The sequence below is a fragment of the Triticum aestivum genome, chromosome 3B, assembly GCF_018294505.1.
Source record: "Triticum aestivum cultivar Chinese Spring chromosome 3B, IWGSC CS RefSeq v2.1, whole genome shotgun sequence".
Classification (NCBI taxonomy): domain Eukaryota; kingdom Viridiplantae; phylum Streptophyta; class Magnoliopsida; order Poales; family Poaceae; genus Triticum; species Triticum aestivum.
In genome coordinates this window covers 268,114,896-268,130,585 of record NC_057801.1, presented here as the reverse complement: position 1 = coordinate 268,130,585, position 15,690 = coordinate 268,114,896, and the positions used below count along the sequence as shown (strand labels likewise).

Below are 15,690 nucleotides of genomic sequence, written 5' to 3'. Positions count from 1 at the left end.
TCGTTGTCGACGACGTAGTCGATCACCGGGGCATCAGCGGCCTCGGGGTCTACCGGAGAGAAGAGGGGGAAGAAACAGTAAATACATAGCAAACAGAGGTAACACTAAGCATGACATGACGATACGTAGCGCTAAGCGTGCTCTAACGCAGTCCTAGACGTTATAGGTGAAGGGGGAAAACAACCGGGAAGGTGTTCCCGGTCCCGGACCTGTGTCAGACAGAAGACCGGAGGGGGAAAGTTCCATGTTCAGCATGCTAGGGGCATGTGACAGATGAACGGACCGCATATTCGGATTCGTTGGATTTTTCTGAGCAACTTTCATATAGAAAACATTTTCATCCGAGTTACGGTTTATTTTTTATGGATTTCTAAGTTTTAAACATATTCTGGAATTATTTACATTCACAGAAATGGAATATGACGTCAGCATGACGTAGGAGCGACGTCGGCAGTCAACAGTGCGGTTGACTGGTCAAAATGACCAGTGGGGCCCACTTGTCATGGACAGGGGCCTTAACAGAGTTTATTTAAAACTACTATAAGGTTAATTGGCAACTGGGCCCCACAGGTCAGTGTCTCATTAAGTTAAATAAATAATTTAAATAAATAAAACATTGATTAAGGGAGTGGGGCCCGCATGTCAGCGACTGGTCAAAACCAGTCTTCGGGTGGACTGGGTCAACCGGGCTAGCGGGACCCATTGGGTCCACTGGCCAGTGGCCCAGGCGGTGCCACATCGGCGCCAGGTCAGCGCAGCCGACGGAGTGACGCCGGCGAGCCTACCCGCGGCGGTGCGTCGCCGGAGTTGGCCGGAAAACGCGTACGGGGCACGGAAAGGGGTGCCGCTAGGCACGTTCGAACGGTCACTCGACCGCGCGTCGAGTGGTGGTGGTGGCATCGCCGGACCTGGCCGGAAACGTCGCCGGCGACGAGGTCCGCGGCGGAGCGGCTACGGTCGACGGTGGAAAAGATGCTACGGCGTGCTATAGCTCAGGCGGAAGGGCTAGGCGGGAGCAGCAGTCCTCCAGGAGTGCGCTACGGGGACTTGACGGAGCAGGAGGAGCTCGGGATCTCGTGCGCGGCAGCAATGGCGGACGGCGGAGCCGGCGCTTACGGCCAGCTAGCTAGGAAAGGAGGAAACGGAGCAAGGACGGGGAGGAAGAAGGCGGAGCTTACGGGGGAGGCACACGGAGGCCTCTCGGGGTTCGGGAGCGCAGAGGGAGGCCTGTGGCTCCGGTGATCGCCGGTGACCACCGAGAAGGGGAAGAGGGCGATGCCGACGCCGCCGACCTCCCCGACTCCAGCTGATGGACGAGGACGGTGAAGCGGAGTACGGCGCACCTCCCAGGCTCGGTTTCCGGGCTCGGGGACGCTGGTGGCCGCGGGGACGACGGAGAAAGGCGGCGACCGCGCTCGGGCGTCGATGGGGAACGAGAAGGCGAACGAGGAGGGATCTGGGGGGAGAGGGAAAATATCTGCGCGAGGAGGGGGGCTGACGAGGACGAGGTCGAGGGGGGAGGGCTCGTCCTTATCCCTGGCGTTGCCGCAGCGTGGGGCGGCGAGCCGGTCGGGCGGCGACCGCAGGCACGGGCGCTCGGTCGCCCGCACAGTGAAGACGACGCGCGAGGGGGAGCTGGTCGGCTTGGGTCGGCCAGGTGGGCTGAGGCCCAAGGGGGGGCGCGGTGGCCAGCTGGGCCAATCAGCCCAGATGAGGGGTGGGGGGGCTTTTCCTTTTTCTTTTACTACAAACAGTTTTTTTTTCTTTTCTGTTTTAGCTTTTATTTATTAACAGAGAGAGAAAGGGGATTAATTGGTCAACTATTTCACTTAGGAAAAAATTGGGAGGAGTCCCATTAAATCCCTGGTGATTATAGACAGTGCCATAAATATTTTGGAGACCAGAATAATTCATTTGATATATTTCATAATTAGGATAGCATTTAAAAATGCTGAATTGGTGCTGTTATAATTGCTAATGCTCATCTTTGCACAAAATTGATGTTGTGTTCCTTAACAAATAATTGTTATGGAAGTTTTGGCAAATGATGAACATTTTCTCAACAACTTTTGAGCAACTTCAAACTTCACTTGAATTTGAATTGACTGGAATTTGAAATGGGATATTGAACAAAGGTGATTAAGCACTGTTTTGGAAAAATGATTAGCTTAATCAGAGATGGTTACTGTAGCATGACACTGGGGGTGTTACAGGAAGGACTTTGCTTTGTCTTTTCGGATGAGCTTGCCACCATTGTCTTCCCGCTTCTCGTAAGGACAATCCGCAACGAAATGGCTCACATTGCCACAGTTGTAACAAGTTCTTACTCGTTGCTTGCCCTTGAAGCCACTTGAGTTGGTCTTGTTGAAATTGGGCCTTGAGTTCTTCTTGCTCCAAAATTGCCTTGAAGCAAGAGCCATGTGCTCATGATAATCATATTTTGTATCTTCGGGGTTGCTCTCCTCATCTTCCTCTTCTTCCTCTTCTTCCACAATAACCTTGGCCTTCAAGGCAAGGTTGGGCTTCTTTGCCCTTTGAGAGGGGAGCACCGCGTTGTCGGCGGTCTTGTCCAAGATGCTCATTGCAACGAACTCATCCAACACTTCACTTGAGGTCATGGAGTGGAAGTCCGGTCTTTGACGAATGACGGAGGACATGGCCTTGTTGTAGGGCATCATGGCCTTGAGGAACTTGCACTTGATCCAATTGTCATCCGTGTCCTTGCTCCCATGATCTCGGAGTGAGACCGCGAGTTTGGTTACTCTCCGAAAGAGCTCACGAGGTTCTTCATCTTCTTTCATTGCAAACTCATCGGCTTCATCTTGCACCACTTTATAGTTGGAGCGTTGAATGCTTGCACTTCCCCAATAGAGAGACACAACGCATTGCCATGCGTCTTTGGCCATGGCATGGGGTCGGGGATGAGGGAGATCTTCGGGAAGGATAGCATCTTGGATGATGAAGAGAGCATTCTCATTGAATTGATTATCCACTGCTTCACTAGGGGTGAAGTTGCTTCGGTCATGTGGATAGAAACCTTCTTCAATGATTCTGCAAAGATTAGTATCCACATGATTTAAATGACGCTTGAAGCGATACACCCAAGAATCAAAATCCTTATTTTTCACAATCTTAGGAGGAGGGCCGGCATGATTTAAATGAGTAGAGGGAATCGGTCCTCCATAAGTTGGAGGTTCCACATGGGCAAAGATGCCGGTGCCATTTCTACCACTAGTAGAAGGACCCTTCTCACTATTAGCTTCCCCCTTGTTGGAGTTAGCATCCATCACCTTGTTAGTGGGATCACCCACTTGCAACGGTGAGGTAGGTAGTTTAAGTCCTTCTAAGAATTTATTAAACATGCTTTCAACCTTGGTTGTCATGGAGGTTTTCAATGTGTCCAAGGCCACATTGAATTCCTCACGGGACACCGAGGCTTCCCCATCAACCGTAGAGGAGATCGGATTCACACCGGAGTGTTCCTCCTCCCCACCGTCTATGGTGTCAACCATACTCTTCGGACGACAAAGTCCTTAATAAAGAGACGAGGCTCTGATATCAATTGAAAGGATCGATATAGTTGACTAGAGGGGGGTGGGGGTGAATAGGCAACTAACAATTTTTAGCTTTTCTTTACCAAATTAAACTTTGCATCAAAGTAGGTTGTCTAGATATGCAACTAGGTGAACAACCTATATGATGCAACAACAACAAGCACACAAGCAAGCAAGGGATATAACACAAGTAAGCTTGCAAAAGTAAAGGCGCGAGATAATCAAGAGTGGAGCCGGTGGAGACGAGGATGTGTTACCGAAGTTCCTTCCTTTTGAGGGGAAGTACGTCTCCGTTAGAGCGGTGTGGAGGCACAATGCTCCCCAAGAAGCCACTAGGGCCACCGTATTCTCCTCACGCCCTCACACAATGCGAGATGCCGTGATTCCACTATTGGTGCCCTTGAAGGCGGCGACCAAACCTTTACAAACAAGGTTGGGGCAACCTCCACAACTTAATTGGAGGCTCCCAATGACACCACGAAGCTTCACCATAATGGACTATGGCTTCGAGGTGACCTCAACCGTCTAGGGTGCTCAAACACCCAAGAGTAACAAGATCCGCTAGGGATTAGTGGGGGAAATCAAATTTCTCTTGGTGGAAGTGTACATCGGGGCTTCTCAACCAATCCCGAGCAAATCAACAAGTTTGATTGGCTAGGGAGAGAGATCGGGCGAAAATGGAGCTTGGAGCAACAATGGAGCTTAGGGATGGAAGAGGTGGGTCTTCTTGGAGAAGAAGACCCCCTTATATAGTGGGGGGACAAATCCAACCGTTACCCACCACTCAGCCCGCGACCCGCGGTATTACCGCACCACAAGAGCGGTACTACCGCACGGGCCTGCGGTACTACCGCGGCGGACCGCGGTACTACCGTGGGCGCGGCAGAGCCTGGACCTGAACAGAAGAGCACATACAGGGTGCGGTAGAACCGCATGCGCGGTACTACCGCGACCCTGTGCGGTACTACCGCAGGGCAGCCACAGTCCAGGCACGGATGTAAAAAATTACATCTGTGACTACCTCCGCTGAGATTTTATCGATGCGAAAATCCGACATGGTACTACAGCGAACCAGGGGTGCGGTACTACCGTGAAGGGTGCGGATGTAAAAAATTACATCCGCCCCTACCTCCGCTCCTGCTGCTGTACCTGGCCAGGCGACACGGTACTACCGCGCCGCAGCACGGTACTGCCGCGTAGGGCACTGATGTAAAAAATTACATCCACCCCTACTACCGCTTGTGCAGCGGCGCCAGGCCAGAACTCATGGTACTACCGCTTAGGAGGAGCGGTACTACCGTGGAAGCCCACGGTACTACCATGCCGGAGCCCGGTACTACCGCTGGCTCATGCGGTAGTACCGCTCAGAGGAGTAGTACTACCGCCAGCCTGAGAAGAGCAACTCGGAGTCCTTCATTTCGCATAGACAAGGTGAGACGGAGGAGAACTCCAAAGAGTCAAAGGAAAGCCGGTGCAAAAGGGACGTGTACGTGAGATTCCACCCAAACCTTTCCAAAGCGGACCCCCTCTTAATAGTACGGCTTTCCTACAACTCAACTCCACCGAAAAGAACCGTAGAGAAATGTCGTCTTCAATAATCTTCGAGGGGCATCAAATCGTTTTGTGTTTAGTCATGATATATCTGAAAAGCTCAGTACACACGATTAGTCCGCAAAAGCATTGTCATCAATCACCAAAACTACTAAGGGACAAGAATGCCCTTACACCGTTGTTCCACCACCCCGCACGGTCAGCTTCCATCACCAATGCTTCCACCATCTCGCCCCATCGTCGAGCGTTCGGTGGCGGGAATAGTTGTCGATGTGGAACGCCAGCTCGGCCCCGACATCGTAGACGAAGAAAACCATCAGTGCCATGGAACTGAACCCCCAGATTGGGGCCCGGATAAGCCGCTCCCGCCGCCGTTATCATGCGCCCGAGCGCCGCCGCCACTGGAGCGTCTCCGTCCCCGCCGCTTCCCTTGCGCCGCCGCCACCGGAGCGTCTCCGTCACTGCCGCTTTCCTCACGCCGCCGCTGATATAGAGATCGGGAAGGGGGAGGAAGGCAGAAGAGAGGAGGAGACGAGTGGGTGGCGGTGATGGGGATTATGGTGGAGATCCGGGAAGGAGGAGGGAGGCGGAAGAGAGGAGGGACGTGGGGAAGCAGGGGCGTGGAGGTGGAGAGGAGGGAGGACGAGCACGGGAGGGTGAGCGTGCGGCAACAGGATTGGGGGAAACAATAGTCTAGGGTTTTCATCGCTGGATGCGTTTTCATCTTTTTTCTCTCTCTTGTTCAGCATAGTAAAACCAACATAGTAAAGACAGGTGAATATTCTCGAAAAAAAGACAGGTGAACAGTAGCCGTGAGGACGTGGCTATCGCGAGGTAGCGCCCTTGATGCCTACTCCCTCCGTCCTTTAAAGAATGTACTTCCCTCCGTCCTTTAAAGAGTGTACTTCCAACTTTGTTGGAGGGTCAAACTATTTCAAAGTTTGACCGAGTTTGTGCAAAAATATATCAATGTTTATGAAATCAAATAGGTATATGATGAAAGTATATTTTATCACGAATCTAATGCTACTAATTTGATGGCATAAATGTTGATGTATTATTATATAAACATGGTCAAATATAAAAAAGTTTGATTTTCCAAGAAAGTTGGAAGTACACTCTTTAAAGGACGGAGGGAGTACGTTACTATTGTTTTTTTTGATGTTCTCAATGCCACGCTGCTCGTTGCCCCATTGGGCCCACATGGCAGCGGCTGCCTTGCCGGGCTCGCGAGCCGCTCGACCTGCTGCCGAGTCGAGCTGACCCACCCGTCCCTAGTCCAACCCGACCCGATGCGGCCATTAATAAATCTCTTCTGGTCTACCGCGGTGCCCTAGTCCCTATAGCCGCCGCCCGCCGTCACCACCTCCGCCTCCTCCTGACCCCTCCGCGTTGTCACGCGGCTCGCCGCCGCCATCGCCGTCCCTGCTGTCTCCACCCGGTCCGCCATCTTGGACATCGGATTTTCAGGTATAAGCTTTACAGTCGCCCAATTGTTGCTTAAACCCAAACCAATTAACCTCAAGTTTTTGTGCCGGTGTACACCCACGCCATCTAGATCCGCCCCTTCTCCATGCCCCAGCTTCGGTCTCAGACCTTGATCTGATGCCGTGTCATCTCAAAATATAAGTCTAAGAGAAACTTTATCTCTTGTGAACTCGGGACAGTCTGCTTGCCGCAAAGTGCGTTTTCTTCTTGTTTTTATCTCTATAGAAATTAGTAACGACTGTTGCTCATGCGATGATCCCGTGAGAGTTGCGTCACAGCTTGAAGTGTGGTCATTGTCAGTCAAAGGCTTGCAATTTGTTTAAAGCAATTTATAGTCGAAAGGTTTAATCGCTCTAACTGCTAATTCGGTTCTTCTGAAATCTGCTTGACCTAACTAATGTTCCAACGATCAAGTTTTACTTTTGCATCTTTGCTAACTCATGGGGTCAATGCATCTATTCTGCTTGTGAAAATCAAAAGATAAACATGTGTGCGAATCATAACTTATTCATTGATCCCCAACATTTATCTGCCATTGGCAGGTTTCCGCTCTTTGGCTTGCAAGGGACTGAATGGAGCTCAAACTAGCTTTCCCCCAGGACAGCCCACCACTTTCCATCATTTCGGCTGCTAAGATTGCAGGTGTTCCCCTAATCATTGATCCAACCCTTGCCTCAGGTTCAGTGCCCACACTACACTTCAGTTCTGGGTAAGTGATAAATGTTCAAGTATAATTCTCTCGTTTCTCTCCGATTAACTGCTACATTCCTTATGTTACAATTACTGTGGACACTTTACTGCCATGATAAATGTTTGAATAGTTCCTGTAGTCGACTCTGAAGATTAGCTCTTATTTTAATCTCCTCGTCCTAATATTCTTGGTTCAAGGAAATTATTGTGATGGAACTGATGACTGTTAGAACATGATGTGTCAATCAAAACAGTTTTATTGGTGAAATATCGCAGTATTTTTGTTTGGTACGTTGTAGTGTCTCAATGAATCTATCATGATTCTGTACAGGGATTTTATACATGGTGTCAACACAATTCTCCGGTACATTGCACGTGCTGCATCTCTTTCCAGCTTCTATGGCCAAGACGATATTCAGGCAGCACATGTATGTTCTGCTTTTATGGTGTTTGTAATTGATTTTCAAGATCATCTCACTATTTCCTGAGTTGCTATTGTTTTCACATCTGTAGGTTGACCAATGGCTCGAGTATGCACCACTCATTCTGTCAGGCTCTGAATTTGAAGCTGCTTGCTCATTTCTTGATGGATACTTGGCATCTCGAACCTTTTTGGTTGGTTATGGTCTATCAATTGCTGACATTGTTGTGTGGTCAAATCTCACAGGTAATTTTCTGGCTTTCATTGTTGAGTAATTTATTGGTCTCTCTCTCTCTCTCTCTCTCTCTCTCTCTCTCTCTCCCTCCCTCTCTAACAACTCTTTTCCTCAGGAACTGGTCAACGATGGGAAAGTCTAAGGAGGTCAAAGAAATATCAGAGCCTTGTCCGCTGGTTCAACAGCGTAGCTGCAGACTATGCAGACGCGCTAGCTGAAGTTACATCTGCTTATGTTGGAAAACGCGGAATTGGCAAATCTCCTGCGCCAAGCTTGAAAGAAAAGGTGCCTGGTTTGAAGGAGAATACGTCAGGTCATGAAATGGATCTCCCAGGTGCTAAAGTCGGGGAGGTTTGCGTTCGTTTTGCCCCAGAGCCTAGTGGGTATCTCCACATAGGTCATGCAAAGGCTGCACTGTTGAACAAGTATTTTGCAGAAAGATATAAAGGGCGTTTAATAGTTCGATTTGATGACACAAATCCTTCTAAAGAAAGCAATGAATTTGTTGAGAATGTCCTGAAAGATATTGAGACACTTGGGGTTAAATACGATGTAGTTACATACACATCAGATCATTTTCCAAAGCTAATGGAAATGGCTGAAAGTTTGATTAAGCAGGGAAAGGCATATGTTGATGATACACCCAAGGAGCAAATGAGGAGTGAAAGGATGGATGGTGTGGAATCTAAACGTAGAAACAGTACTGTCGAGGAGAACTTGTCGCTGTGGAAAGAGATGGTTAATGGCACCAAAAGGGGTACCGAGTGCTGTGTACGTGGTAAACTTGACATGCAGGACCCAAACAAATCACTTCGAGATCCTGTTTACTACCGTTGCAACCCTGATCCCCATCATCGCGTTGGCTCAAAATACAAGGTCTATCCAACTTATGACTTCGCTTGCCCATTTGTTGATGCACTAGAAGGTGTGACTCATGCTCTTCGTTCAAGCGAATACCATGATCGGAATGCACAGTACTATTGTATCCTTCAAGACATGGGCCTGCGGAGGGTAGAAATCTATGAGTTCAGCAGGCTGAATATGGTTTATACCGTTCTTAGCAAGCGCAAGCTTCTGTGGTTCGTCCAAAACAATATGGTGGAGGACTGGACTGACGCACGCTTTCCCACTGTACAAGGCATTGTACGCCGTGGCTTGAAGATTGAAGCATTGATCCAATTTATACTGGAGCAGGTAATTTTCTAACAAGTTGCTCTTCATGATCTTGCAACTATATGTGTATCTGAGTAACCGAGTTATTAACTCCCTTTTTCTTTTTTTTGTATTTCCTATTTGTGAAGGGTGCTTCAAAAAATCTCAATCTTATGGAGTGGGATAAACTCTGGACAATCAACAAGAAGATAGTTGATCCTGTGTGTGGAAGGCATACTGCTGTGCTGAAAGACAAACGTGTGCTTTTTACCCTTACTAATGGTCCAGAGGAACCATTTGTTCGAATCTTACCAAGGCACAAGAAACACGAGGGTGCTGGAAAGAAGGCTACGGCGTTTGCAAACAGAATTTGGCTAGAGTATGCTGATGCATCAGTCGTTAGCGTGGGCGAGGAAGTTACTTTGATGGACTGGGGAAATGCTATCATTAGAGAAATCAAGACAGATAATGGAACAGTTACTCAACTAGTTGGTGAACTCCATCTTGAAGGGTCAGTGAAGATGACAAAGCTGAAACTAACATGGCTATCAGATATTGAAGATCTTGTGTCTCTCTCTTTGGTAGATTTTGACTACCTAATTAATAAGAAGAAGGTAAGAACTCATGTTCTAAGTTCATCTTGGTAGGCATGCAACCACATGGTTACCAGAACCATATTCTTATACTACATATGTGCTATCGTTCTAATAGTATGCATGCTTTTTCACTTAGACTAGTTAGGTACTTCTGTGGCACAGTTACTATGTTTTCAACTACGCGTGTTTTGTGCTATTGTTCTAGTAGTATGCATGCTTTTTCACTTAGACTAGTTAGGCTTTTTCACTTGGACTAGTTACATAGTACTAAAGTAGCACAGTTATTGTGTTTTTAACTATGCGTGGTTTGGCCAACTTATATTACCTCAACAGTCAACAGCTTGAGACTTTTGATGAATTGGTTGGTCCTTCGGAACTCAACATGGCAACCTATCCATATTCTGTCCTACTAGTGTTATATGTATGTCATGATGTTTCTTGGATGAGTTGTCTCTTCCATCATTGTGTCCATGTCTCATTCCATCATTGAGTGGTATCTTCATGTACTTTAGATTCTAATATCTAGCACATTTTGCAGCTGGAAGAAGATGAGGACTTCCTTGACAATCTCAACCCTTGCACTCGGCGAGAAGCTTTAGCTCTTGGAGACCCGAACATGCGGAACGTGAAGAAAGGAGAAGTTATACAGCTCGAAAGGAAAGGCTATTACAGGTGTGATGTTCCATTTATCCGGTCGTCCAAACCAATTATGCTTTTTGCCATTCCAGATGGCCGACAGAAGTCCACGTCGATTGGAGCCTAGCTTCTACAACGATGTTAGTTAAATTGTGGTACTTCTTTGGGCATTAAGTTGCAGCCTTATTGGTATCAAAACTGGTGTTGTAATTCAGATTTTGGTTCTTTAGTGTCTCGGACTTGGTTATCCAGTATCAGTTATGTAATTTCCTTTTACATGTTTGAGTATTATGCCAACTGATACCGGGATATGTGGATTGTGGAACAAATATCAAGATGAGGATTGGCTTATCGTATCCAGATCCATGGTAAATGTCTTGTCTGAACATTAAAGAATGTTCCTGTTGAAATACTGCCATGTTTCAAACTCAGTTGCTCTTATATTTCATCTGCACTGCAGTCCTTTTTGGGATTGGGGCTGCACTTCAGTCCTTAACCCTGGGGTGTGTCGGATGAAACACCGGTTGATCTGTCGTGTTCTTGCAGCATAACGGTGTGTCTTGTGTAAGGGGGTGTTTGGTTCGGCTTACTTTGCCTTTTGAAGTTTGGCTTAAAGACGAAAAGCACCTGTTTCTGTTCTTTTGGCTGAGCCAAAGTTAAGCCTAACCAAATATTCCTTATATCTGCTAAGGTTTTGACGTGGGCTAGTACTGCCTACCGTGTCCGATGCCGTGAAGGCTGACTGATTTGTCCAAATTTTAGCTTCTGTTTTATCTCCTCCAGCTTTACAGGACAATTCATGTGCAAGAAAATTGGTGACAAAATTCTGCCAAGGCAAAATTTAGCATACATGGGCATCAAACCAAACAAGCATAGTTTGTGATGGATCACCGATACAATCTTTCCAAGAAAATAAGAGATGGCAGCATCCTTCCGAGGTATTGTCAAGCTGACGAGAAGTCATGAATACTAATACTATGCACAATGCTGATCATAGAGGTCATCATGGCACAAACACCCAAACAGGCACCTTAACTAGAAATATCCCAGCTCCAGCAAGTAAAGAGTGTTTGTATCCAAATTTATCTTCATACAAGAGACAGTTTCCCTTGCTGCCATTACCACTTCAAAAAGTAACTGCATTCCTATGAAAAGTACATGAACAAAACAAAAGCGAAATAGCCGTGGGTGTTGACAACAGATCCTTGGCTCCTTGCATGGGTACAAACTGTTACTTCCTCAGGCTGTTCTCTAGTCTGTCTATAGCAGCCCCCACACGACTTTGATTGCCTTGTAAATCTGATGGCGATTTTGAATTTTCAATCTCAAGATTGGCCTTCTCTGCCAGCTTCAACTGTACCCAACCTGTAGAAGAATTCCCAAGGTGAGCTTCTTGAGCAAATAACCACGCCATAACTAGTTCACATGGTGTATAATAACCATTGTTTAAGAATGACATGACGCTGCTAACTTGGTAATGCAGATGCTTATGTCAAGATGGTTGTATACAAATGGATTATGTGCATGTGCTTTCTAATAATAATAACACTTGTTAACGCATCCCCCCACATGAAGAAGGAACCTAGGTGACTGAGATTTGGGCACAAAGTACATAATGAGAAGGTAGCATCAAACTTCTACATTTCAAGGCTAAGCTGAAGATGTGAAAAGGTGAAATTATAAGCTACCCATAATGAGACAAGTTCAAACATTCTTAAAAGAATGAAACACGAGGGCTACAATTAAGTATGGAAGAAAGCATTTCACAAAGATGCTAAACAATTCATTTACTTTGCACTAAATTCTATACTACCATAGAGGATATTAGACATCTATTAATAGTTGCATCAGCAGGTCCATAACTAAACAGCTCACAAACAAAGGTCCATAACTAAACAGCCCACAAACAAAGGTTCATAACTCAAAAGCCCACAAACGAAGGTCCATAAAAACAAAAAGAATGATCTGTACATTCGAGAAAGCTAGTATTGATAACCACTAAAAGTATACGGAGATGAGAATACCAAGGGGAAAGCAAATTCCGGCACCGAGAGCAGATCCAACCAATACATTCCTTGCACGCCACATTGGTGAACCAGGCACTGAGGGTATAGACATCAGTTCAGATGAATCCAGTATACTGAGCGATATCAGTTATCAATAGTAAATACAAAAGATAATATTATTTACAGTTTCTGAAGATATATGCTGATTATGGATATCAAGAATCATCAAGATATTTAGGCAAACATTATTATATGAATTCCTCCTCCACTAAGTAAAGTAATGAAAAAAAAAATCAAGTATCTTGATTGATGTAAAACACCTATTAGACGCATCTTGGCAGGCCAATTCCATCAAAACATATATCCGATACTGCAATCATCAAACGTTAGGGGCCACATAGCCATAGAAGGCCCCTAGAGGCAGCCAACCTTACAGTTAAACTAAATAGCCTGTGATAACTGATAATTTCATCATGGCACACAACAAAATATTAAACATAGAATACTAGTTACAAACCAGGATTAGCCATAGGCCCATAGCACACTGAGGGTATATCTGGTAAACTTCTACTCCCTCCGTTCCCAAATACTTGTCTTTCTAGGCATTTTAAATGGACTCAACATACGGATGTATGTAGACATATTTTAAAGTGTAGATTCACTCATTTTGCGCCGTATGTAGTCACTTGTTGAAATCTCTAGAAAGACAAGTATTTAGGAACGGAGGGAGTAATAATGAATGCGGTGCTGCTTTATATTCTACTTTACTCACTTTTGTACTCTTCTGTATGTAATTCATACTGTAGCAAACACATTTCATAAGCTTTTCAAGTTATAAACTATGATAATATATGATAATAAGTAAATGTTTTTCGGTGACCAATGCGACGTTTTAACCAAGTGCAACTAAAACCCAAGATTTTATATGGTGAAATACATACATATAAGCCCAAAAGCAGCTGCGGTAGCCGAGCCAGCTCCAGCAATGTTGAATACATCATGCACCCCACGGTTCTCAATAAGAAGGTTCTGTATGCCAAAGAAAGTTGCAGTGAACATCCCAAGGCGAGCACCACCAACTAGTGAGCCTTTGGCAACGCGGATGAACCTTTTCTCCATGGCATCTCTCATCAACCTATACTGTTCGCGCTTGTCTGTGGTGCTTCCCATCTTCAACATCACTTCAGCATCTTTGCTCTGTAAAATAGGATACGGATGTAGTTTTCACAGAAGTTATTCTTTTGGCCTAAAGCATGCTACTCCCTCAGTCTCATAATAATATAAGACGTTTTTGCAAGCTGTGTTAGCTTGCAAAAACGTCTTATATTGTGAGACAGAGGGAGTAATATTTAGAGGGAAAGGAGTGAAATATCATCCTCAACAAAAAGAAAGAAAGAAAGAAAGAAAGGGGTAAGCATCTAATCAAAATTTTGGGATACCAAATCCTGCGTAGGAGAGGAGTAATTTCCTATAGATGTGTTCTGATTCAATACTGTCGCAGAAGGCAGTCTGTATTTTGTACTACAACAACAACAACAACAACAACAACAAAGCCTTTAGTCTCAAACAAGTTGGGGTAGGCTAGAGCTGAAACCCAAACAAGTTGGGGCAGTCTGTATTTTTGTAATTTTACAAAATTCTACTAGAACTCTAGTTCCTGTATATGTGTTCTCATTATTATCACTGACCAGCTCCATTTTTACATCCACAAAGGTTACATACGAGGCAGTAACAGAAAGGAGGATGTTATAATGGAGTGGGGCGGCAACTTACGACGTTGGCGTTGGCCTCCTTGGCCCCGCCGTAGAGAAGCCCGGTGAATACGCCGACGAGGGTCCCAGTTCCCCAGTTTACTGTCCCCACCGGCCCGGCCCTCGACGGCGTGCCTCCCGCATCCGCCTCAGCCTCCTCCTGGGTCATCCGCACCAAAAACACGTCAGAAAAATAAATAAGGACATAGCTCTAAACCATAAGCAGCATGGGACAGGTCGCGAACCGCGGGGGAGGTAGAATCTGGCGAATTTGGCAGCGGCTCGGCGGGAGGAGGCGTCGGGGCGGCGGGAGGAGGCATCGGGGCCGCGGGATCTGCTGCAGGGCGGTAGCCCGCTGAGCATGGAGGAGACGCTCCAAATAAAAGCAAAAACAGGAGGCACTTCGAGCAGGCGGATGTTGGGCACGGCAGGTCAGCGCCGGCGGTGGTGCGTCGCGGCGGCGAGATCACCGGGTGGAAATGGGAAGGGGAGAAGGTCCAAGTGTATGGGCTTTTTTCCAGGCTGGGCTCGTACTGTTGTTTTGCGTGCTCTCCCAGAGCCCACCAAAGAAAAGGCAAGCTATACATGTATTCCTCTCGAGTATGTCTAAAAAAACGTATTCATCTCAAGTTTGCTAAAAAAACCTGATCCTCTCGAAAAATAACTATATACAGTATATGCTAAAAAAAACTATACTGAGTGTTGGCTTTTTCGGCAAAACATGGATTTTATTTACTCAAAATGGATACAAACACAATAAAAACATATCCGGCTAGTGCATAGGTAGAAAGCACACAACCAACATGGCACACACTAAAAAACATTGCAAATAGCAAAGTCAAAGATGCCAAGAGCATCTCCTATAAAAGATGTAAATTTGAAGATGTAAAATTCACATCTCCAAAAAGTGTCTTTTACATCTCCAAAAAAGAGACAACTCCAACAAATGATATATTTTAAAGATGTAAAAGAGCAACTCCAATAGATGATGCAAAATGAAGATATAAAAATTGGCCGCCGGCCACACGGTTATGTACAACCATTGTATAGCCGCACAAATTGAAAAAACATCCCGAAAACAACTTAAAAATTTCACATGTCCACAATATCAAATTATTAACTTAATTCATCAAATCCACAAGATCAAATGCAGCACAAATACAAAAAGGTTATTGCACAATACAACAAACAAATAATGAAACTAGGCGGCTATTTTGCCATGTCATTTCCAGTACTCCTTCATCAAATCCTTCTGAAGTTGATCGTGCACATCGAAGTCTCTAATTTCATTGTACACCTTTATGAAACGCCAAATTCACTCCTCTCTTCTCATCGGCATAACACATAGGCCCATCAAATGATAGAAGGTGTAATCTAAATCCTGTCCACGTACGTTCTCAATGATTACGTTATGCATGATCACACAAGCAGTTATGATATACGAGTTTTTTATCCCAGAATCTAGATGGTCGTCGCACAATAGCAAATTGGGACTAAAATCCCGAAAGCCCTCTCAACATCTCTCCTAGCCGCCGCTTGTGCATTGTGAAAGATGAGTTCTTTCTTACCTTGGGGTTTTGCAATTGGCTTGACAAAAGTACACCACCTCG

At 45.9% G+C, this 15,690-nt stretch overlaps 2 protein-coding genes across 2 annotated transcripts; one reads left to right on the top strand and one right to left on the bottom strand.

The window, feature by feature from the left end:
- Positions 1-6,340: 6,340 nt before the first annotated feature.
- On the top strand, positions 6,341-10,696 carry LOC123069667 (glutamate--tRNA ligase, cytoplasmic). Its single transcript, XM_044492589.1, has 7 exons — positions 6,341-6,575; positions 7,136-7,302; positions 7,615-7,711; positions 7,797-7,950; positions 8,055-9,133; positions 9,241-9,705; positions 10,226-10,696. Exons 2-7 carry the CDS (start codon positions 7,166-7,168, stop codon positions 10,448-10,450), a joined length of 2,157 nt encoding a protein of 718 aa, XP_044348524.1. The 5' UTR covers positions 6,341-6,575; positions 7,136-7,165; the 3' UTR covers positions 10,451-10,696.
- A 658-nt stretch (positions 10,697-11,354) lies between these two features.
- On the bottom strand, positions 11,355-14,626 carry LOC123069668 (uncharacterized). The gene is made up of 5 exons (XM_044492590.1): positions 14,326-14,626; positions 14,103-14,240; positions 13,271-13,526; positions 12,348-12,425; positions 11,355-11,688 (listed from the first exon to the last, which is right to left on the bottom strand). Exons 1-5 carry the CDS (start codon positions 14,398-14,400, stop codon positions 11,555-11,557), a joined length of 681 nt encoding a protein of 226 aa, XP_044348525.1. The 5' UTR covers positions 14,401-14,626; the 3' UTR covers positions 11,355-11,554.
- Positions 14,627-15,690: the final 1,064 nt, after the last annotated feature.